Genomic DNA, 23,346 nt, shown 5'->3' with positions numbered 1-23,346 from the left:
CCTAGGAGGTCCCCCATAGGCTAAAACAGCAGTTTGGCAGGTTTTAGATGGCGTAAGGTCGAAGTCTAATTTTTAAAGAGACAGAGCATGATAAATTTCGATATTCAAATTTTTTCAAGTTCAAATTGAATTTGGACTATTCCCTAGTCGAAGTACTCAAAAAATAGCATAAAATTCGATTTTCTTTCATGCGAAAAATTCACCTCGACCTTTGATAAATCTGCCCCTTGCTGGTTCAGGAATGTCAATTTATATTGTAGAGTGAATTATTTGCAGTGTAAACAGTGTCATTTAGAAATAAAAATGAATCATAAAAATCATGACAGAATCCCTTTAGCTTTGGATGGCTTGTGGTTTTTGCCTTTCATTCTACTGATTTACTTTGGCCAATAAAATCCAACCAACTGAAATGGAACCAGCGGATTCTAAGGGCCATGCGCCGGTACCTCAATACACACAAAAAGAAAGATGATATCGATGGCTGTTCTCTGTGTGACTAAAGATTGTTAGTTATTCTCGCATGGTCAGTTCTTTAATTGAGATAAAAATATATATCTTATAAATAAATATAATTAGGGGTAGTTATAAAAATATATATATAAAAAAGCAGGAAGCAGTGAATTGATTTTATTTTTGTCTCTGTCTGGAACATTACAGTCTCTCAAAAGTTTTTTCTTAGACCTATGGTGCAAATCACCCCTGATCACCCCAAGTCATTCACAAGAATGGAAACTGCCTCTCCTGCGAATAACAGGCGGCACAGAGGTGTCTATAGATTAAATCTGCCGGTGGAGAAACATTATGGGGCAGATTTATCAAGGGTCGAATTGAAGATTCGAATTTTTCTATGGTCAAAACTCTCAAATTTGTCTAGGGAGTTATGGAAATTTGATTTGAGTTTTTTTAAAAAATTCAAATTCGATACTCTGGCCCGTTAAGAATTTGAATCCAACTATTCGCCACCTAAAACCTGTCGAATTGCTGTTTAAGTCAACGGGAGTGGTCCAGGGAGATGTTCGTAGCCTTCCTGACATTCAAATCAAGTTTGATTCGATTTGAATTCGATTAGAGTTTTTGGGTCATTTCAATTTGCCCAACTTTAAAAATCAACCCTGCAAGGAGCTGCTCTTTCCCTCCCATTCTATAAAACATGAAGGCTGTTGAAACATGAAAGCCCTAATGTATAAATGTCATAGGGACCTTAGATTGTAAGCTCCACTGGGGCAGGGACCAGAGTTGGACTGGGGGGCCCCCCGGCCCCCTACTGTTAGGCGCCGCTCAGGAGAACACACTTGAATGCGCACCGGCGCACATGCAACACATCCAACTTTTTTCTTCTCTGTGCCAGAAGGGGGGCCCATGAGGGTCGGGCCCATCGGGTTTTTACCCGGTTTCCCGGCAGGCCAGTCCGACACTGGCAGGGACTGATGTGCATGAGGTTTAATCTCAGTAAAGGACTGTGGGCTAGTAGTGATGAGCGAATCTGTCCCATTTCGCTTCGCCAGAAAATTCGTTACACTCTAAAAAAATTCACAAATTGTAAATTTTTTATGCGCACAACAATTTTTCTCACTCTAAATGCATTAAAGTCAATGGGTGTTTTTCCTAATGGAAACTTTTTTGCCTAATGCATAAAAGTCAATGGCCGTTTTTTCTTATGGCGACTTTTTTGTCCTAATGCATTAAAGTCAATGGGCATTTTTACTAATGGCGACTTTTTTGCCTAATGCATTAAAGTCAACGGCCGTTTTTTCTTAAGGCAACTTTTTTGTCCTGATGCATTAAAGTCAATGGGCGTTTTTTCTTACGGCGACTTTTTTGTCTTAATTCATTAAAGTCAATGGGCGTTTTTTCTTATGGCGACTTTTTTGTCTTAATGCATTAAAGTCAATGGCCGTTTTTTCTTATGGCGACTTTTTTGTCTTAATGCATTAAAGTCAGTGGCCGTTTTTTCTTATGTCGATTTTGTGTCCTAATGCATTAAAGTCAATGGGCGTTTTTTCTTACGGCGACTTTTTTGTCTTAATTCATTAAAGTCAATGGCCGTTTTTTCTTATGGCGACTTTTTTGTCTTAATGCATTAAAGTCAGTGGCCGTTTTTTCTTATGGCGATTTTATTTTTGTCCTACTGCATTAAAATCAATGGGCATTTTTTTCTTATGGGCGTTTTTCTCTGCAACTTTTTAGTTGCGGCGAATTTTTGCAGCAGTTTCGCAAAGAAATTCACACATGGCGTAATGCGGAATTTCGCCCTTGAATCCATGGTTGGTGAAAAAATTAGTTCTTCACTATGAAGCATATTTATCAAGGGTCGAAAACTCGAACCCTTAAATTCGAATTTGATATTCGACTTAGGGAAATGTATTAATAAAATCGAATTGATTAAAATGATTTTAATTCATTCAAAATCGTATTTGACTTTTTTCACCGCAAAAACGTGGAAAAAACTCAGGAAGGCTGCAATCATCTCCAAATTGCTCACTGGGCCTCTCCCATTGACTGTACACAGCAATTTGGCAGGTTTTAGGTGGCGAATACTCAAATTCAAATTCTTAAAGGGCCAGAGTATGGTAAATCTCGAAAATCGAATATAAATTTGTTAATAAACTCGAATCGAGTTCGGATAATTCCCTAGTCGAATTTCACAGTTCTGACCATAATACAAATCTAAAGATTCTAATTCGAATTTTCAATTCGACTCTTAATAAATCTGCCCCTATATGTCAGCACTATATAAAAATAATAATAATCCAAATGCATGTAGAGAAAATAATAATTTGAAGCTGGGGAATAAGCAAGGGCCATTGTTTTTTATTCCAAACTTTAAAAAGCTGAATATTTCTGCTAATCGCTCCCTCCTATTTGACCAGTTCAGACGCAGCATATAACAGACTACGGGACATGTGAATGAAGCGTGAGCACTTTGTTCAATCTGAAAGAGGAAGGAACACATGAGAGATACGCCTGATTGCCCCACTCAGCACCAGCAGGAGAACTGAGATAAAGCAAAGCTTAACTGAAGGCAAAGAATGCAAAGTATAAGTGAAACCAAGCAAGTTTAAAGCAAAACAGGGGACTGTTGGTGTAGCTGCAGAATAGAAAGCAGACCAGAAAATCTGTGGGTCCTGAGGAATTAAAGGGGTTATTCATTTTTAATCTAAGCAGTAGCGTAGATGTTACTGTGCCCCTGAGCAATTTAATTTCAGGACCCCCAAAATATCCAGATGTGCTCCTGTTTTACAAATATATATTACAATTAATTAGGGCCTCATGGGGACCCCTGTACCTCTTGGGACCCCCTGTAGCTGCAGGGTCTGCTCCCTCTGTAGGTACACCCCTTGTAGAGAGGGATATTCTGAGACAATTTGCAGTCGGCTTTGATTTTTTATTATTTGTGTTTTTTGAGATATTTAGCTTTTTATTCAGCAGCTCTCCAGTTTGAAATGTTAGCACAATCTGGTTGCTAGGGCTCAAATTATCTTAGCAACCATGCATTGATTTGAATAGGAGACTGGAATATGAATAGGAGAGGCCTGAAAAGCAAGATGAATAAAAAAAAAAGTAGTAATAACAATACATTTGGAGATGTTTTTTGTTTTTTAGATGGGTCAGTGACCCCCATTTGAAAGCTGGAAAGAGTCAGAAGAAGCAGGCAAATCATTCAAAAACTATAAAAAAATAAATAATGTAGATCAATTGAAATGTTGCTTACAATTGGCCAATCTATAACATACTAAGGGTAAGGCCGCACTGGGCATTTTGGGGAGATTTAGTCGCCTCGTCTTTGCGGCGACCAATCTCCCCGAACGCCTTCCCTCACTCTTCGCTGGCTAAAATGAAAAATCGCCGGCGCTAATCGTTTTCCGAACTCGTCTGAAGTTTCCACTGACAAAAAGATGAGGCGATTAGTCGCTAGGCGACTAAATCTCCCCAAACCGCCCAGTGTGGCCTTACCCTAAATGTCAAGGCACACAGGCAGATTCGGGGAGATTAGTCGCTCGGCGACAAATCTCCTCTTCTTTGGGGGCGACTAATCTCCCCAAACTGCCTCCCCTGCCTTCCTCCTGGCTAAAATGTAAATCGCCGGCAGGATGGCTCGTCAGGCAACTTCGGGCAAAGTCGCCCGAAGTTGCATGACGAGGAAACTTTGGGCGACTACGGAAGATGAATGGCTCCGAGTGCCATCCCGTAGGAGATTTACATTTTAGCCAGTGGGAATGCAGGGGAGGCTGTTTAGGGAGATAAGTCGCCTCAAAGAAGAGGAGATGTTTTCGCCGGGCGACTAATCTCCCCGAATCTGCCTGTGTCCCCTGACCCGTAAGTCTTATTTTGCACAAAGACTTAATACCTGTGTTTGGGCAGGTGTTGCTTTTCCATTGCCACACATATGGCCAGACAGGTAAAAAGTGTTACTACATGGGACAAAGTTATGAAAACTGCCTTAAGTAAACTGGAGAATGAGCGGAGAAATGTTTTTGAACTACAACATACTCGAAAGCCAATGGGAGTGTTCTGTTTGTAGTTGAAGGCGTCCAACAGGTTTTCAGTCCTGCACCGGGGGTAAACTTTAAGCATAGAGACTTGCATAGCTTTGTACCTGCCAATTGATATAGATTATAAAAATAAGAACAGCCTGGACTGGAGATCACTGGCTGTAAATTGTAATGGCTACAAAGAGCGGGCTATTTTTAGGGTGGATACCAGATGAAGGTGCACTGGACACTGTTATCAGTACCAGTTATAATTGGGAGCTTCTGGGTACTGTTATTAAAAGGATCCTGTCATCCGAAAACATGTTTTTTTCAAAACGCACCAGTTAAGAGTGCTTCTCCAGCAGAATTCTGCACTGAAATCCATTTCTCAAAAGAGCAAACAGATTTTTTTATATTCAATTTTGAAATCTGACATTGGGCTAGACATTTTGTCTATTTCCCAGCTGCCCCTGGTCATGTGACAGCACTATTAACTGATTCATTTAAAAAAAAAAAAAAATTCCCATGACAGTATCCCTTTAAAGGGGAAGGAAACCTAGTCGGCGTAAACCCCCACCCCCCCTCCCGTTTGTTGCCCACCCTCCCTCCTCCCCCCTGGCCTACCCGTCCCGCTGGGCAAATGCCCCTAACTTGTTACTTACCCTTCTGCGCAGGTCCAGTCCAGGGAGTTCACAGACGACATCTTCTTCCACGCGATCTTCTTCCTGCTGTGAACGGCGTTTTGGCGCATGCGCAGTAGGATCATTTCGCCGGTACGGATCTACTGCGCATGCGCCAAAAGTCACGCGCATGCGCAGTAGATCGTACTGGCGAAATGATCCTACTGCGCATGCGCCAGTCAAAGCAGGAAGAAGATCGCTTGGAAGAAGATGGCGTCTGTGAACTCCCTGGACTGGACCTGCGCAGAAGGGTAAGTAACAAGTTAGGGGCATTTGCCCAGCGGGACGGGTAGGCCAGTGGGGAGGAGGGAGGGTGGGCAACAAACGGGAGGGGGGGTGGGGGGTTTGCGCCAACTAGCTTTCCTTCCCCTTTAAGAAGGTTTAGTCTTTCTGTGCATTTAGAGCTTTCCACAATAGCACTTAATTTAATTACAGATTTTTGGGCAGATGCTAACTGTATAGTAAGAGCCGTGCAAAGGTCGACTTCAATTAGTACATAAATTAGAAACATGCACCACTTCTCACTTGAAACATTTATTTGTGCATTTTAACCACAGCAAAACACACCACAGTGTCTGCCTACCTTGTGTTGGCCACACCCTCCTGACGCGTTTTGGGCGCTTCATCAAATAAATGTTTCAAGGGAGAAGCTGTGCATGTTTCTAATTTATGCACAATAGCACTTACAATCAAGCCAAACTGTGCTGGGATTTATTAATGTATGAGCTACGTTGCCTGTGGTCTAAACTGCTTATTTCTCCCTGTAACAATGGAATAACTCAAAGGTACTGGAATCATCGCAAAATCAATAGAGGTCCATACAAAATGATCTGTTTTACATACATATATGGGTCCCTCGAATGGATGCATTGTCTTCTTCCCTTGCGATTACAACTAGGGATGCACCAAATGCAAGCCTTCAGCAGCAGGATTCAGATCTGGCCGAATGAATGAGCCGAGCCAAATCCTAACCCTTAAAATGGAGTGACTTTAGGTTACGTGATTAATGTGCTTAAAGTTCTTTCCTTCTATTGTGTACACATGGGCTTCTGTATCAGACTTCCTGTTTTCAGCTTAAACCTCCAGGGCTTGGGCGTGAGCATGCTCAGTTTGCTCCTCTCCCCCTTCCCTGATGTAATCTGAGCCCAGAGCTATGAGTGAGCAGGCAGAGACTCAGGCAGGAAGTGATGTCACACCAAGCTAATATGGCAGCTGCTATCCTAAACAAACAGAGAGAGATTCTAGAGCTGGTAAAACATTCTGCAGAATAAATATAGTGTTATATCTTGCACTATTGTGGCTAATCTATTGGCTATAGATTGCTTCAGTAGCTTTCCTTCTCCTTTAATATTATCAGGATAGAATGGACTCTGTAAGCTAATGCGTTCCCTCATGGTTGGCCACTGTATGTATGGAATTGCATAAAGAAACACCCTGTTTGGCTTATAAATTGTCCTCCAACAGCTGTCAAAACTCCTGCCTCAGTGAATGGGCCGCTCTATTACAAAGCAGACTCGCTCACTGCATCTCTAAGCACCGCACCCTTTATTGAGTGAATACGTTGTACAGAATTTTATTCCCTCAATCAGCAAATGGGCCGCATGGGTCTGAGTCTGGAACAGAGGGTGTTGATGCATGTGGCAAACTAGGGCCCTACAAATACAAATATATAACTTTATAGAGCCATGACCCACCTTGAGCAGTCCACTTACATTTTATGACACTTACCAAACTGGTTTTACAAAATAGGTGCAAGAGCATGGATTCCTTATCTGGAATTCTTTTGTGTAGCACAGTGAGCTGGATACTTGGAAATGATCTATATAACAGGTTAGTACTGTACCTTTAGTTACCTACAACTGGGATCAGTTTCACAGGGAAACCAAGAGGCAGGGACCACTCAAATTAATTACAAGCAGTGGACAATGCCTGAGATGTGGCTAGTGACTAGTTGAACCAGTTTTGATGAGGCTTCACATAACGTAATCATTACTAACCGCAATAACCAACAGCAAAAGAAGCTCAATTTACAGATTTTTTTGATCCATAGACAAATATATTTCATCACTGGAATTCTAGATATGCGGGGAGGTTAGTTAAAGAGCTCTACATGATGTCATTACTCATATGTTAATACAATATCTTCAGAAACGGAAGGAACTGCCTAAAAATATTAACCCATGTATTCAATTTGCATCAAGCTTTGGGTTTCATTGCCTTCCGAAGGCAAACCTGGAATTTTGTAGTGGAACAGACGTTTAATGCAGGCAAGCAAAGGACATACAGTATTGCTGAAATACTATATTACTACTAAAAGTTAATACAATTGCTTTATTCAGATGAGTCTAAAATCCACAGTTGAGTTTTCAACTGTTTCAACATCTGGATCCAAAAATGCTTTGTCAGGTTGTAAATGAAACACTCGGACTGGGCTGCCGGGACACTGGGAAAAAAACTTGGTGAGCCCCTGGCCCTAATGGGCTCCCGCCTGCCCAAAGCTGCTCCTTGATTGGCTGCCCCCCCCCCAAAAAAACAAAATACAGGCTGTCGCACCGGCGTTTGCATATGTGTGTGTGTGGGGGGGGGGTTTGGAACCCAGTGGGCCCACAATGGTCCAGACTGACCCTAATTATGGGGAGGTAAGAGAGTAATACAGTTAATTATAAGGGGAGTAAGAGAATAATTCAGTTGATTATTAGTGTAATAAAAAACTAATGCAGTTGATTATTTGGGGAATATGAGAGTAATACAGTTGATTATTGGGGCGTTAGAGAGTAATGCAGTTGATTGTGTGGGAGTAAAAGACAAATTCACTTGATTATGGGGGGTAAAAGAGTAATTTATTTGCTTTATGATGGGGGAAGGGAGTAATTTAGTTGATTATGAGGGACCCTATGAATGAAGCATCAGGGCTATTAAGCAAGGTAGTTAAAGCTACAGCAAAGGTTGTATATTGGTCTGAGACTGAAAACAGGCCCTGGCATTGTAAGTACACAGAGGCCCAAACAGCCCCCCACAGGCCCAATACATAGTGACTGCCTATAGCTTCTTACAGCAGCCCCTCTGGTAATTGCCAGAATCTACAGATATATACTGGAATTAGGAATAGATCACAATTAGGAAGAGATCACAATTAGGAATAGACCACAATTAGGAAGAGGTCACAATTGGGAAGAGGTCACAATTGGGAAGAGGTCACAATTGGGAAGAGGCCACAATTGGGAAGAGGTCACAATTGGGAAGAGACCACAATTAGGAAGAGGTCACAATTGGGAAGAGGTCACAATTAGGAAGAGGTCACAATTAGGAAGAAATCACAATTAGGAAGAGGTCACCAAGGTTGAACTCACCACATAAGGGAGATGTTCAGTTGCTCTGAACTTTCAGCTGAGGGAGTGGATCCAATACTTTATTTAAAATGAGCAGCCACTCAAGGCCCAATCCTCCACACGGACATAGTATTAAATGATAATGGTTTTATTGGGTTCTTATGCCATAAGGATTGGTCCTTGAGTGGCTGCTCATTTTTATTACTCTTGCTGGGCCCGGGGAGTTTTGGCATACCTCCCAACTGTCCCTTTTTCGGAGGGACAGTCCCTCCTTTGACAGCTCCCTCATTTGTACTGGAAAGTCCCTCTTTTCTCTGCACTGAACAGCCAGAAAAAGAAACAAAGTTTCTCACTTAATTGGCTTTTAGCAGAGAGCCCAGAACAGCTAACAGGTGCAAATAAGATACTTTGTAACAATTTTGAGACACAAAAACACAGTTTAGATAAGGAGAAATATTTTCAAACTTTCATAACCTGCCAAATTTTGTAAAACAAACATGGTAATTAGGGGGTGTGGCCACAGAAAGGGGTCTGTGGTCAAAAAATTTCTGTGCTACGTGCGGAAAACATTTTTTTGTCCCTCTTTTTACTTCCAAAATGTTGGGAGGTACGGACTTTTGGGGCGCTCCTCACAGAATAAGGAAACAGAATAAGGACACAGAACATGAAGCCTCAGGAAGAGGAGATTGGCCCTCACTCCACTCTAGGGCCCATGATGTGAAGCACACACTCATTTCTCTACATGATTCTCTCTCATACCCTACAGTAATGCCAGAGATTGCCCTAAAACTGCAAGGGGTCAGGAGAGTTTTGTCAATTCACTGCCTATAAAACGTGACAAACCATCTTCCCGCCCTTGGCATCACATGACTCACTGTATCACCTCATTAGGACAAATGTAAAGGCTCAGTGACACACAGTAGGGGACCAGGCAGCCATTACAATCAAGTAATATTGCTACAATACTAACTGAAGGGTCTCAGGGAAGGGAGTGTCTCGAGGGTTCCGCCCACCAGCGTGACGTCACCGTACCTGGCAACAGCCCTAGCGGCTGGACTGAGTTCTCTCCCTGACTGGGATCAGAGGAAAGAGCCGGAAAGAGGGATCGACGTGTGATTGGCCGCGGAGGGTCACGTGGCTGCGCTGGGCTCCGAGTTGGCGTACGCGGTTGTGGAGCCTGGTGCTCGGCTGGGAGGGAACAGAGCGGAGGGTCGGACAGGGTTGAAGAGATTTCTGACATTTGGATGGGCATAGGCTGCCGACCCACAGTCACGGAGTCCGGAAAGCGAGAGGTCGGACAGTGACAGCCCCCCCTTACCGCCCGGGGGTGGGAGAGATCCGGGAGACATGGGTGAGTGAGTGCGGGGCAGTGACGGGACAGACCCGAGGCCTTTCAGCTGTTGTTGGGGGAAAGTTCGAGCAAGGACTGCGCGGGGTGCTGGGAGTTGTAGTGAGAGTAGGAGGGGCCTAATGGATAAGAATAAGTGCTGGGGGGGGGGTTGGTTTGTGCAGCAGGAGGGGTCGGGGATGTCACAGACTCCGGGGGATTCAGGGAAGTTGCGCCCGAACACTGACAACTTTCTCTCTGTCACTAGGGGGCGCCTGTGTTACTGATGGGTTTTACTCTCCCTGATTATATCACTGAGTATTGTGTATATCACTGTGTATTGTGTATAGGACTGTGTATTCTGTATGTCACTGTGTATTCTGTATGTCACTGTGTATTGTGTATAGGACTGTGTATTCTGTATGTCACTGTGTATTGTGTATAGGTCTATATGGAGGACTGTCTATATGGGGGTCTCTAAGTCTTACTGTGTATATGGGGGTCTCTATAAGTCTTACTGTGTATATGGGGGGCTCTATGAGTTTATGGGAGCTTTGGGTTTCTGGGTTGAGACTGTACATGTGTAAGTTGAAGATGATATAGAGGTGAGTGGGTGCAGGTGTAATTTCCCTCTGGAACTGGGATTAGTGCAGGTGAGCAGCACCCTGTGAGCAGGATATGGGCCTCCTTAGTACAGATATGGGATCCGTGTGGTTTTCAGATGGTTATCTGGAAGTACCTCATATCCCTAACATTCTGAATAACAGGTCCAATAGCTGTATTATGTACTGAGCAGTGGCTCCATAGATCTGATTGTAAAATTTGATTGGATTGAATATTGATGTGGAATATGTGCCTGCACTAATTTAGTGATTTAGGTGTAGCTTAGACTGATACCATGTGGTGATATGCTGAGTTGTGCCAGCCTTGCACTTAGTAGTGTTGAAACCTAGGAGTTGGGAGTTACCTTGTTTATAAAAGGGCTCTTAGACATGTGTCTGTGCAGAGATCTTCTCTAAGGTTAGTGTAGTGCCACTGTAACATTGTAACTAAGTGGTATTTTTAGAGATGTGAGCTGATGGGCATTAGGTTGGCAGTGTATGTAGAGATGAGAGCTGATGGGCATTAGGCTGGCAGTGTATGTAGAGATGTGAGCTGATGGGCATTAGGCTGGCAGTGTATGTAGAGATGTGAGCTGGTGGGCATTAGGCTGGCAGTGTATGTAGAGATGTGAGCTGATGGGCATTAGGTTGGCAGTGTATGTAGAGATGTGAGCTGATGGGCATTAGGCTGGCAGTGTATGTAGAGATGTGAGCTGATGGGCATTAGGCTGGCAGTGAATGTAGAGATGTGAGCTGATGGGCTTTAGGCTGGCAGTGTATGTAGAGATGTGAGCTGATGGGTATTAGGCTGGCAGTGTATGTAGAGATGTGAGCTGATGGGCATTAGGCTGGCAGTGTATGTAGAGATGTGAGCTGATGGGCATTAGGCTGGCAGTGTATGTAGAGATGAGAGCTGATGGGCATTAGGCTGGCAGTGTATGTAGAGATGTGAGCTGATGGGCATTAGGCTAACAGTGTATGAAGAGATGTGAGCTTATGGGCATTAGGCTGGCAGTGTATGTAGAGATGTGAGCTGATGGGCATTAGGCTAACAGTGTATGAAGAGATGTGAGCTGATGGGCATTGGGCTGGCAGTGTATGTAGAGATGTGAGCTGATGGGCATTAGGTTGACAGTGTATGTAGAGATGTGAGCTGATGGGCATTAGGCTGACAGTGTATGTAGAGATGTGAGCTGATGGGCATTAGGCTAACAGTGTATGTAGAGATGTGAGCTGATGGGCATTAGGTTGGCAGTGTATGTAGATATGTGAGCTGATGGGCATTAGGCTGGCAGTGTATGTAGAGATGTGAGCTGATGGGCATTAGGCTGGCAGTGTATGTAGAGATGTGAGCTGATGGGCATTAGGCTGGCAGTGTATGTAGAGATGTGAGCTGATGGGCATTAAACTAACAGTGTATGTAGAGATATGAGCTGATGGACATAAAGCTAACCGTGTATGTAGAGATGTGAGCTAATAGGCATTAGGCTGGCAGTGTACAAGGATGCAATTGTACAGGTGCTTTGTAGTGATGCAGTTGAGTAGGCATTGTTTTGTAATTGTGTTGGCATTGTGATTTGTAATTAATTTAGATACCACTACAAGGTTGTATAATCATTTGATTGAGTTATGGGAGATGCTCGCTAGTATGAATTTTCAGGAGATGGGAGCAGCCTGTGCTGGACTAGAGTGAGCAAAAATGTACACATGTTAGCCAGACTGGCCTGCATATGGATTGAAGTCAGACTTGCCCTGGGGCTGTATGTCTGGAGCAGCTTGTTAGCCTGGATAATAATAGTTAAAGTTTGAGGAGCCTGCAGTGTAAAAAAAAGGAGCAACATCCACAGAACGATTATGACATCATCCAACTTCCAAGTTATGGAGGAATTGTGTCTGTAAATTAAGCAGAACCTCGTCAGTTCTCTTCTCTTCCCAATCCTTGCTCCTTTCCTGCTTTCCCTTTCAGCCAATCAGAGGCTTGTGTAGATCAGCGGGTGGCTAAATTCCTTTTCGCTGGATACATATAGGGACATGCCTGGGGAGAGCTGCTACCTGGGATGGCATTAGGCTGGCAGTGTATGTAGAGATGTGAGCTGATGGGCATTAGGCTGGCAGTGTATGTAGCGATGTGAGCTGATGGGTATTAGGCTGGCAGTGTATGAAGATATGTGAGCTGGTGGGCATTAGGCTAACAGTGTATGTAGAGATGTGAGCTGATGGGCATTAGGCTGGCAGTGTATGTAGAGATGTGAGCTGATGGGCATTAGGCTGGCAGTGTATGTAGGGATGTGAGCTGATGGGCATTAGGCTGGCAGTGTATGTAGAGATGTGAGCTGATGGGCATTAGGCTGGCAGTGTATGTAGAGATGTGAGCTGATGGGCATTAGGCTGGCAGTGTATGTAGAGATGTGGGCTGATGGGCATTAGGCTGGCAGTGTATGTAGAGATGTGAGCTGATGGGCATTAGGCTGGCAGTGTATGTAGATATGTGAGCTGATGGGCATTAGGCTAACAGTGTATGTAGAGATGTGAGCTGATGGGCATTAGGCTAACAGTGTATGTAGAGATGTGAGCTGATGGGCATTAGGCTGACAGTGTATGAAGAGATGTGAGCTGATGGGCATTAGGCTAACAGTGTATGTAGAGATGTGAGCAGATGGGCATTAGGCTGGCAGTGTATGTAGGGATGTGAGCTGATGGGCATTAGGCTAACAGTGTATGTAGAGATGTGAGCAGATGGGCATTAGGCTGGCAGTGTATGTAGGGATGTGAGCTGATGGGCATTAGGCTGGCAGTGTATGTAGAGATGTGAGCTGATGGGCATTAGGCTGGCAGTGTATGTAGAGATGTGAGCTGATGGGCATTAGGCTGGCAGTGTATGTAGAGATGTGGGCTGATGGGCATTAGGCTGGCAGTGTATGTAGATATGTGAGCTGATGGGCATTAGGCTAACAGTGTATGTAGAGATGTGAGCTGATGGGCATTAGGCTAACAGTGTATGTAGAGATGTGAGCTGATGGGCATTAGGCTGACAGTGTATGAAGAGATGTGAGCTGATGGGCATTAGGCTAACAGTGTATGTAGAGATGTGAGCAGATGGGCATTAGGCTGGCAGTGTATGTAGGGATGTGAGCTGATGGGCATTAGGCTAACAGTGTATGTAGAGATGTGAGCAGATGGGCATTAGGCTGGCAGTGTATGTAGGGATGTGAGCTGATGGGCATTAGGCTAGCAGTGTATGTAGAGATGTGAGCTGGTGGGCATTAGGCTGGCAGTGTATGTAGAGATGTGAGCTGATGGGCATTAGGCTGGCAGTGTATGTAGAGATGTGAGCTGATGGGCATTAGGCTGGCAGTGTATGTAGATATGTGAGCTGGTGGGCATTAGGCTGGCAGTGTATGTAGAGATGTGAGCTGGTGGGCATTAGGCTGGCAGTATATGTAGAGATGTGAGCTGATGGGCATTAGGCTGGCAGTGTATGTAGAGATGTGAGCTGATGGGCATTAGGCCTAATGCCCATGAGCTCAGTGGCCTCAAAGCAGGAGCTTATTTTGGAATTCTAGGCTTGGAGGCAAGTTTTGGTTTCATAAAAACCAGGTGCACTGCCAAACAGAGCCTCAATGTTGTTTGACAATCCACATAGGGGCTACCTAGGGTTGCCATCTTTTATGGAAAAAAAATACCGGCCTTCCTATATATTTATCATTTGGGATCAACCATAATTTTTACCGGTCAGGCTGGTAAAATACCGGCCAGGTGGCAATCCTATAGCTACCAAATGTCCAATCACAGCACTTATTTGGCATCCCAAGAAAATTGTTCATGCTTGTATTGCTCTCCAACTCCTTTTACTTCTGAATGTTGCTCATGGGTACAAAAGGTTGGTGATCTCTGCGCTAAATCTCAAGGATTAATTTAGAAAGTGCCTTAACCCCAACTTGCAACAGGGATGGGGTTCGAATTTGGCAGAAAACGGACCTATTTGAACAAAAAAAATTTTGACTTAATTTCGGTTGGTCTTTTTGATTTAGAAATTCGACCCTTGATAAATATGCCCCTTAGGGTCAAATAGTTAATTCGGATTAAAATTCGAATTTTGAAATAGTTTTATGGTGTCAAAATTTACACATTTGAATTTAATGTGAAATCGAATGTGAGATTTATCACACCTCTTCGGTCAATTCAAATTCGGCGATTTATGCTTGTTTGTTTTCATAGCCAGGCCTTATCTGTGTAAACAGTAGGGGCAGATTTATCAAGGGTCGAATTGAAAATTCAAATTCATTTTTCAAAATGTATCATATTTTGGCCCTCGAATTTGACTATTCGTCACCTAAAACCTGCTGAATTACTGTTTAAGTCAATGGGAGAGGTCCAGGAATTTTAAGTTGTTTGCAGCCTTCCTGACATTCAAATTTTTTTCGGAGAAAAAACCTGAATCAAGTTTTTAAGATTGGAATCGAATTCGATTTGAGTTTTCGAGTAAATTACATTCATCTGAGTTTATAAAAATTTGATTTTTTTTTTAATAAATTTCGATTTGGTCGAATTTCGAATGTAGGAGAGTTTTGGAGAGTATTTAAAAACTCGCATGAATAAGAAATTAGACTTTTGATAAAAGTGCCTCTAAGGGGCTGATCTATCAAGGGTCGAGTTTTTTTTTTTTTTTTGCCGAATAGGTCCGTTTTTGATCGAATAAGTCAGTTTTCGGTCAAATTTGAATCGTACAAGAAGTGATAGCGCATTCAAATTCTACGATTCTAATTTTTTTCCAAAAAAAACTCCTTTGATTTTCCAAAGTCCACCAACTTACTCCATATGGGTTCTAGGAGGTTCCCCCATAGGCTAAAACAGCAATTCGGCAGGTTTTAGATGACAATTGGTCGAAGTCGAATTTTTAAAGAGACAGTACATGATAAATTTTGAAATTCTAATTTTCGCATAGAATTTGGACTATTCCCTAGTCGAAGTACACAAAAATTAGCTTGGAATTCAAATTTTTTTAATTTGAATTTTCACTTCGACCTTTGATAAATCTTCCTGGTTTCTGCCTGAGTTTATTTTGAATAGTGAATACACACTGAAAATCCTGTCATTCTATGTATAATTGCTGAGTAATTCCAGCCAGGCACAACATCCCTTTCTCAGAGAGCTTGCAATCTACGAATGTCCATCCACTGGGAAGTTCCAAGTTAATTAGCACACATCAAAATGCTGCATGTGCCATAGCCTTAACAACTTTTTATAACGTTTCTTACTTTTCTTATGCCCAAGACCAGGTCCTTTTTAAGGAGTAGTTCCCCTTTAAATGATCTTTCTATATAATGACATTGATATTTGTAGACAATTTGCAGTTGGTCCTCGTTTTAAGCATTTAACTTTTTGTTCAGCTGCTATCCAATTCTGAATTTCTACAGCTGTCTGGTTGCTAGGTTCCAATTGACCTTGGCAACCAGGCAGCGGTTTGAATGACAGAATGGAAAATGAATAGGCAAAGGCCTGAATAGAAAAACAAGTACAGGTATGGGATCTTTTATCCAGAAAGATCCAAATTAAGGAAAGGCCGTCTCCCATAGATATTATCCAAATAATCCAACATTTTATTCTGTGTAATAATAAAACAGTAACTTGTACTTGATCCCAACTAAGATATAATTAATCCTTATTGGAAGTAAAACCAGCCTATTGGGTTTATTTAAAGGGGATGTTCACCTTCCAACCACTTTTTTCAGTTCAGTTTTCAGATTGTTCCCCAGAAATAAAGACTTTTTTTAAATTACTTTCCTTTATTTATTTTTTTACTGTTTTTACAAAATCTAAGTATAAAGTTGAATGTTGGTGTCTCTGGTGTTTGAGTCTGGCAGCTCAGTAATTCAGGTGCAGATTCTGTTACAATTTTACAACATTTAGTTGATCCATTTCTCAGCAGCATCTCTGGAGTATCAGCAACTATTGTATCAACTATTGTATCAAGCTGCCTGTAATGACACCCAGAGATTCTGCTTAGCTGGGACAAAGATAAGAAATGTATCAACTGAATGTATTAATTTAGAACAGTTCACAGGGTCGGAGACCCCCCCCACAGCTGCTTTAGAAGGTGAAAAATGACACTTTACACTTAAATATTAGAAAAAACACTGACACATAGAAAATAGAAAGTAATTGGAAAAAGTCTTCATTTCTGGTGATCTAGCAGAAAACAACTAGTTGTTTGAAGGTCAACAACCCCTTTAAAGGGCCAGAGTATGATAAATCTCGAAAATCGAATTCAACGTTTTCGAATTACTTGAATAACTTGCTGATCGAATTCAATAGTTTTGACCATAAAAAACTGGAATATAAAAACACAAGGCCGAACTCCGAAGGTAACTTCTAATATCCTCATATTTTGCAACCGGGGTACTTTATTTATTTTAATACACAAGTTTCAGTGAGGCATGTGACAGAAATGACATCAGAACTCACCGTTTATAACTGATGACATCAGAACTCACCGTTTATAAGGATATCATTTACAAGATATTCATGGCTTTTGTGTATTATATAGTGAATAAAGTACCCCCTTTTGTAAAATATATAGTGAATAAAGTAGCCCCTCTTGTAAAATATAAGGATATTATCAGTTACTGAGGAGTTTCATGACCATATAAAAATACAAGGCCGTGGAACTCCGAGGTAACTTCTAATATCCTGATATTTTGCAACTGGGGGTACTTTATTTATTATAATACACAAATTTCAGTGAGTCATGTGACAGAAATGACATCAGAACTCACCGTTTATAACTGATGACATCATACATATACATATATATGCATGCATATACATACATACATATCTATATACATACATGTAGAGGGTTTCTATAGTAGTAGGTCAGTCAATAGTTATTACCCTGTAACAATCCCTGTAATGTTTTTCGCTCGCCAAGTTAACTAGCAGTAAGTTACACAGACCTTCCTTATGTTCATGTGTCAAGTGTATTTTATTGTGTTATAAATCTGAAAGGCATTTTTGTGTGTGTCGTGTCAGAAGGTGCCTGGTTTATAGCTCTGTAAATACACACTGCTTGTTATATAGTCACGAAACAACAAATGGTTGTTTTTCAATTAAAGGGGTTGTTGACTTTTGACTTAACTGTTAGTACGATGTAGCGGGTGAGATTCTGAGACAATTTGCAATTGGTTTTCATTTTTTTTTATTTTTTATTTATTTAGATTTTTATTCAGCAGAGCTCCAGTTTGCAGTTTCAGCCATCTGGTTGCTAGGATCCAAATTTCCCTAGCAACCATCCCCTTTAAAGGGGAAAAACTATTTTTTGTGGGGAAAAAAAACTTGAATCACTCTACATCATACTACACGTTAACTCAAATGGTTAACAACCCCTTTAAAGGGCACCAATCATAACTAAAATCATTTACTAAGTAAAGACACTATGGGGCAGATTTATCAAGGGTCGGATTTCGATTTTGAAAAACTTCGAAATTCGAATTCAAAAAGACCAACCAAAATTAAATCAAAGGTATTTTGGCCAGATAGGTCAGTTTTCAATCAAATTCAAATCGTAGTAATTGAAGTAATAGCGCATTCGATTAGAAGTTTTTCTGTTAAAGTCCACCAAAGACTCCAGATAAGTTCTAGGAGGTCCCCCATAGGCTAAAACAGCAATTCGGCAGGTTTTAGATGGTGAATGGTCAAATTTTTAAAGAGACAGTACATGATAAATTTCGAAAAAACATTTAAATTCGTAACAAATTTGGCTAGTCCCTAAGTACACAAAAAATAGCTTGAAATTTGAATTTTTTCATTCGAAAATTTACCTCAACCTTTGATAAATCTGCCCCTTAATAAATCTGCCCCTTAGTATGTTATACAATGTCCAATTCCAAGCACCTTTGCAATTGATCTTTATTATTTATATTTTATACTTTTCAAGTTATTTGCCTTTTTCTTCTGAATCTTTCCAGCTTCTTCTGTTTCTTCTATTCATATTCCAGTCTCTTATTCAAATCAATGCATGGTTGCTAGGGGAATTTGGACCCTAGCAACCAGATTGCTGAACTTGCAAACTGGAGAGCTGCTGAATAAAAAGCGAAATAACTCAAAAACCACAAATAATAAAAAATGAAAATCAACTGAGAACTGCAAACTGAGAAAATCACTCTCTACATCATAATAACATTTAATTTAAAGGTGAACAACATGGGTAGAACACCCTTGGAATTGGGTGTAAATGGCAGAATTGCACAATCCTACCAACTCCGTCGGTGTTGTTGACACACGGTGGGTGAGGCTAAACCAATACATAAATACACCAGACTCTGTGACAGAACAAAAGCCTGTCTGTTAGAGTGAAATAATATTTATTGTGAGTATCCGGTTGCTGTATCACAGCATAGCTATCATTGCGGGCAGCGGCAGAAGTTATTGTGAGTTTTTTATTAGCCAGAGAGAGGAGGAAGGAGGCAACACACCAGTTTAGGTGCACCCAAAATACGATATTAACCTCACCTTTCAGGTAAATTTTATTATGTTACAGAATGGCCAGTTCTAAGCAACTTTTCAGTTGGTCTTATATTTTATAGTTTTATAATTATTTGCCTTTTCTTCTGACTCTTTGCAGCTTGCAAATGGGGGCAGTTGATCCCTTCTAAAAAAACAAATGCTCTGTGCGGCTACAAATGTATTCTTATTGCTACTTTTTATTTCTCACCTTTCTAGAAAGGAGCTCTTCTATTCATATTCCAGTCTCTTATTCAAATCAATGCATGGTTGCTAGGGTAATTTGCACCCTAGCAACTACAAATTGGAGAGTTGCTGAATAAAAAGCTAAATAACTCAAAAACCACAAATAATAAAAAATGAAAACCAACGAATTTTTGGCTTTCGTACTTTAATAAATAACCCCCTGGAAGTCGGAACAGATTGTTGTACTGATGCCGTTTTAAAGGTCCCCATACATGGGCTGATATAAGGTGCTGACAGTATCTTATTGGGCAGTGTATGGAGCCCTCCAATGGGCTTCCCCAATCGATATCTGGCCAAAAGTCAGGCAGGTTTAAAAATCCCGTCAGAACAAAGACTTCATTGGTTCGTTAAATTGGTCCTCGATTCGACATTCTGTATATTCCTCATTGTGATCCAGTCATCGTGACCTAGGGATAAGCCTGATACCTTGAGGTGGGCAATATCTGTATTTATTTATGTATATATGTATGTATATATGTATATATAAATGTATGTATGGCCACCATCAGGCTGGTGCTGTCTGTGATTTCCCATTATCTGCTCTTTTCCATGTTGGGGGCCTGAATAGTTATAAGACAATATCAGTCTGTGAGATGTATGGATATCTTGGTTGGCCATGGCTTGTATACCACTACAGGTATAGGATACGTTATCTGGAAAACCTGTTATCCAGAAAGTTCCGAATTCCGGAAAGGCCGTCTCCTATAGACTCCATTTTCTCCAAATAATCCATATTTTTCAAAATGATTTCCCTTTTCTCTGTAATAATAAAACAGTCGCTTGTACTTGATCCCAACTAAGATATAATGAATCCTTATTGGAAGCAAAACCACCCTATTGGGTTTATTTAATGTTTATATGATTTTCTAGTAGACTTAATGTACGAAGATCCAAATTACAGAAAGATCCGTTATCCGGAAAACCCCAGGTCCCGAGCATTCTGGATAACAGGTCCCATACCTCTACTAATCCTTTGCTAAGTGTGTTAGTGCAGAAGTAGCAGAACCTGTTGGGTGTTTAGTGACCCGTGCAGTGTTTATGTGAAGGAAAACAAAACAAATACCAGAATGTGTCATTGCTCCTATTTATACATAAATAGGAGCTGCCATACTGCATGTATTAAAGGGCATGTAAAGGCAAAAAAATAAAATCCAATTTTTACTTTATTTAATGAAAAAGAAATCTATCACCAATATACTTTAATTAAAATATGTGTACCGGTTTTCTTTTTTTTTTTTTTTCTTCAAATAAACCTGACTGTATGCAGTGAAATTCTCCCTTCATTTTACTTTCTCTGACTGCTGCAGATAGGAAACTTCAGACGGTCCCTAACTGCTCTGCAGGGAAACTATCAAAGTTTCAAACAGCACCCCCACTAGAGTCCTGCAGCGTGTCGGGTACCCGCGGGTTACCCGCAAAAACCTGAGCTGCCCTGCGGTTTGCAGGTAGAAATTTCTGGAGCAGGTATAGACACGAGTCGGCGGTTCTTCTCAAAAGGTTTTACTCCTTTTTTTCGATCACGCTTAATTCTAATGACGCCCTTTCCGGTTTACAATGACAGCACTTCCTGTTTTACTTATTTTTTCCCCTGATCACGCTTACTTCTAATGATGTTACTTCCGGTTTACAATGACAGCACTTACTGTTTTTACTTCCTTTTACTTCCTTTTCCCCGGATCACGCCTACTTCTAATGTTGTCACTTCCGGTTTACAATGACAACACTTCCTATTTTACTTTTTTTCCTGATCACGCCTACTTCTAATGATGTCACTTTTGGTTTAGAATGACAGCACTTCTTGTTTCTTGATGGTCAGCAGATCAGGTTGTGGATAAGGTTCTTGCGGGTCGAGTAGCTGGTCCAAGCAGGAAAGTATGTGGATCCGGCTGCGGGTCTTGGATCGGGTTCAGGTTTAACAAATTGGTTCCGCGCAGGACTCTACCCCCCGCCTTACTTCCCTGACCTGGAGCAGCTTTGTTTGTTTCCCTATAAAGCAACCGCCGACTGTGTAGAGATTTGTATCCTTCGACCCAGGGCAGTCTGTATATTCTGATTATTAATCAGTCTTGCTGTATCGGCTTCTGGCAAAAATTATTTGACTTGTGCTGTTTTGATAATTTATGATGATCCCTAAGCAGCCCAGACCACACTGAGCATGTGCACAGTACAAAGTTACAGGATGGTGACCCCCTGTGGCCAACTTTGAAAGCATAAATCATTTATTTTAATAGGCTTGTGATGCAGTAAGTTCATGTTTATGTTTAGTATACAAAATACAGCATTTCTAGCCTTATTCTATTTTAGAGCTGGCCTTTTAAGCTGGCCATTGAGGTGCAGATTTTACCCTTGTATACAATAAATGATCGCACTTTCCAATCTTCCGACCTGCCACTAATCATTCAGATTAAATAAAGTACAGGTATGGGATTCGTTATCTGGAAACCCGTTGTCCAGAAAGCTCTGAATTATGGAAGGGCTGTCTCCCATAGACTCCATTTTATCCAAATAATCATAATTTTTAAATATGATTTCCTTTTTCTGTGTAATAATAAAACAGTAACTTGTACTTGATCCCAACTAAGATATAATTAATCCTTATTGGAGGCAAAACCTGCCTATTGGCTTTAATTAATGTTTATATGATTTTCTAGTAGACTTAAGGTATCAAGATCCAAATTACGTAAAGATCTGTTATCCGGAAAGCCCCAGGTCCTGAACATTCTGGATAACAGGTCCCATACCTGTACCAGTCTGTCGGTCAGATCAGTGAGCTATTTTTATGAATTACATTTATGATTATTTATACATTTTTCTTTCTAGTAGCCAAATCTGATTGCATTTTAGTTTTAGTTGCCCTTTCTTTCTGTGCTGCCTCAGTACTGGAGACTGGATGTGCCATGTTAGAGGTGGAATCGGAGGTATGTGAGATTGGGAGTGGTAGGGAGAGAGACTAGTATGTTAAAGGTGTTTGGTATTGCGGTCAGTATAATAAAGCTGTTAGTTGTACAGCCGTCATTGCTGTTCTCTCTATGAAGTCATGTCACTTGTATAGGAATTAGGGATGCACTGATTCCAGGATTCGGTTCTGGATTCGGCCAGGGTTCGGCCTTTTTCAGCAGGATTCGAATTCGGCCGAATCCCTCTGCTTGGCAGAACAGAATCCGAATCATAATTTGCATATGCAAATTAGTGTCAGGGAGGGAAATAGCGTAACTTTTTGTCACAAAATAAGGAAGTAAAAAATTATTTCCCCTTCCCACCCGTAATTTGCATATGCAAATTAGGGTTCGGTATTCGGCTGAATCTTTCGCGAAGGATTCTGGGGTTCGGCCGAATCCAAAATAGTGGATTCGGTGCATCCCTAATAAAAAATTAAGGTGGCCATACACATAACCAATACAATCTTTCTGTTTGTTTTCATTACAAACGTTAAAAGGAAACTGTCACATAAAAACTTTGTTTTTACAAAACACATCAGTTAATAGTGCCGCTCCAGCAGAATTCTGCAATGAAATCTGTTTTTCAAAACAGCTAACTGATTTTTTTTTTATATTTAATTTTGAAATCTGACATGGGGCTAGACATTTTGTCAGTTTCCCAGCTGCCCCCAGTCGTGCTCTGATAAACTTCAGTCACTCTTTACTGCTGTACTGCAAGTTGGAGTGATGTCACCCCCCCCCCCAGCAGCCTAACAACAGAACAATGGGAAGGTAACCAGATAACCGCTCCCTAACACAAGATAACAGCTTCCTGGTAGATCTAAGAACAGCACTCAATAGTAAAATCCAGGTCTCACTGAGACACGTTCAGTTACATTGAGTAGGAGAAACAACAGCCTCTTTCTGAAAGCACATGACCAGGCAAAATGACCTGAGATTCACCTACACACCAATATTACCTTTGTGTTATGTACCTGTGCTGGGAGTTATTACCTTTGTGTTATGTACCTGTGCTGGGAGTTATTACCTTTGTGTTATGTACCTGTGCTGGGAGTTATTACCTTTGTGTTATGTACCTGTGCTGGGAGTTATTACTTTGTGCTATGTACCTGTGCTGGGAGTTATTACCTTTGTGCTATGTACCTGTGCTGGGAGTTATTACCTTTGTGCTATGTACCTGTGCTGGGAGTTATTACTTTGTGTTATGTACCTGTGCAGGGAGTTATTACCTTTGTGCTATGTACCTGTG

At 41.3% G+C, this 23,346-nt stretch overlaps 1 protein-coding gene across 1 annotated transcript in view; it reads left to right on the top strand.

Moving 5' to 3' along the window:
* Window positions 1-9,511: 9,511 nt before the first annotated feature.
* Window positions 9,512-23,346, top strand: part of cd2ap.S (CD2-associated protein S homeolog) — a 76,138-nt gene continuing 62,303 nt past the window's right edge. The window contains exon 1 of the mRNA XM_018265990.2: window positions 9,512-9,832. Coding sequence (XP_018121479.1) covers window positions 9,829-9,832 — 4 coding nt within the window. The 5' untranslated portion in view covers window positions 9,512-9,828. The remainder of the gene's footprint in view (window positions 9,833-23,346) is intronic.

The sequence above is a fragment of the Xenopus laevis genome, chromosome 5S, assembly GCF_017654675.1.
Source record: "Xenopus laevis strain J_2021 chromosome 5S, Xenopus_laevis_v10.1, whole genome shotgun sequence".
In the NCBI taxonomy this organism is placed as follows: domain Eukaryota; kingdom Metazoa; phylum Chordata; class Amphibia; order Anura; family Pipidae; genus Xenopus; species Xenopus laevis.
Note: the sequence above shows the minus strand (reverse complement) of the source record. Positions and strands in the feature narration are given on the sequence as shown.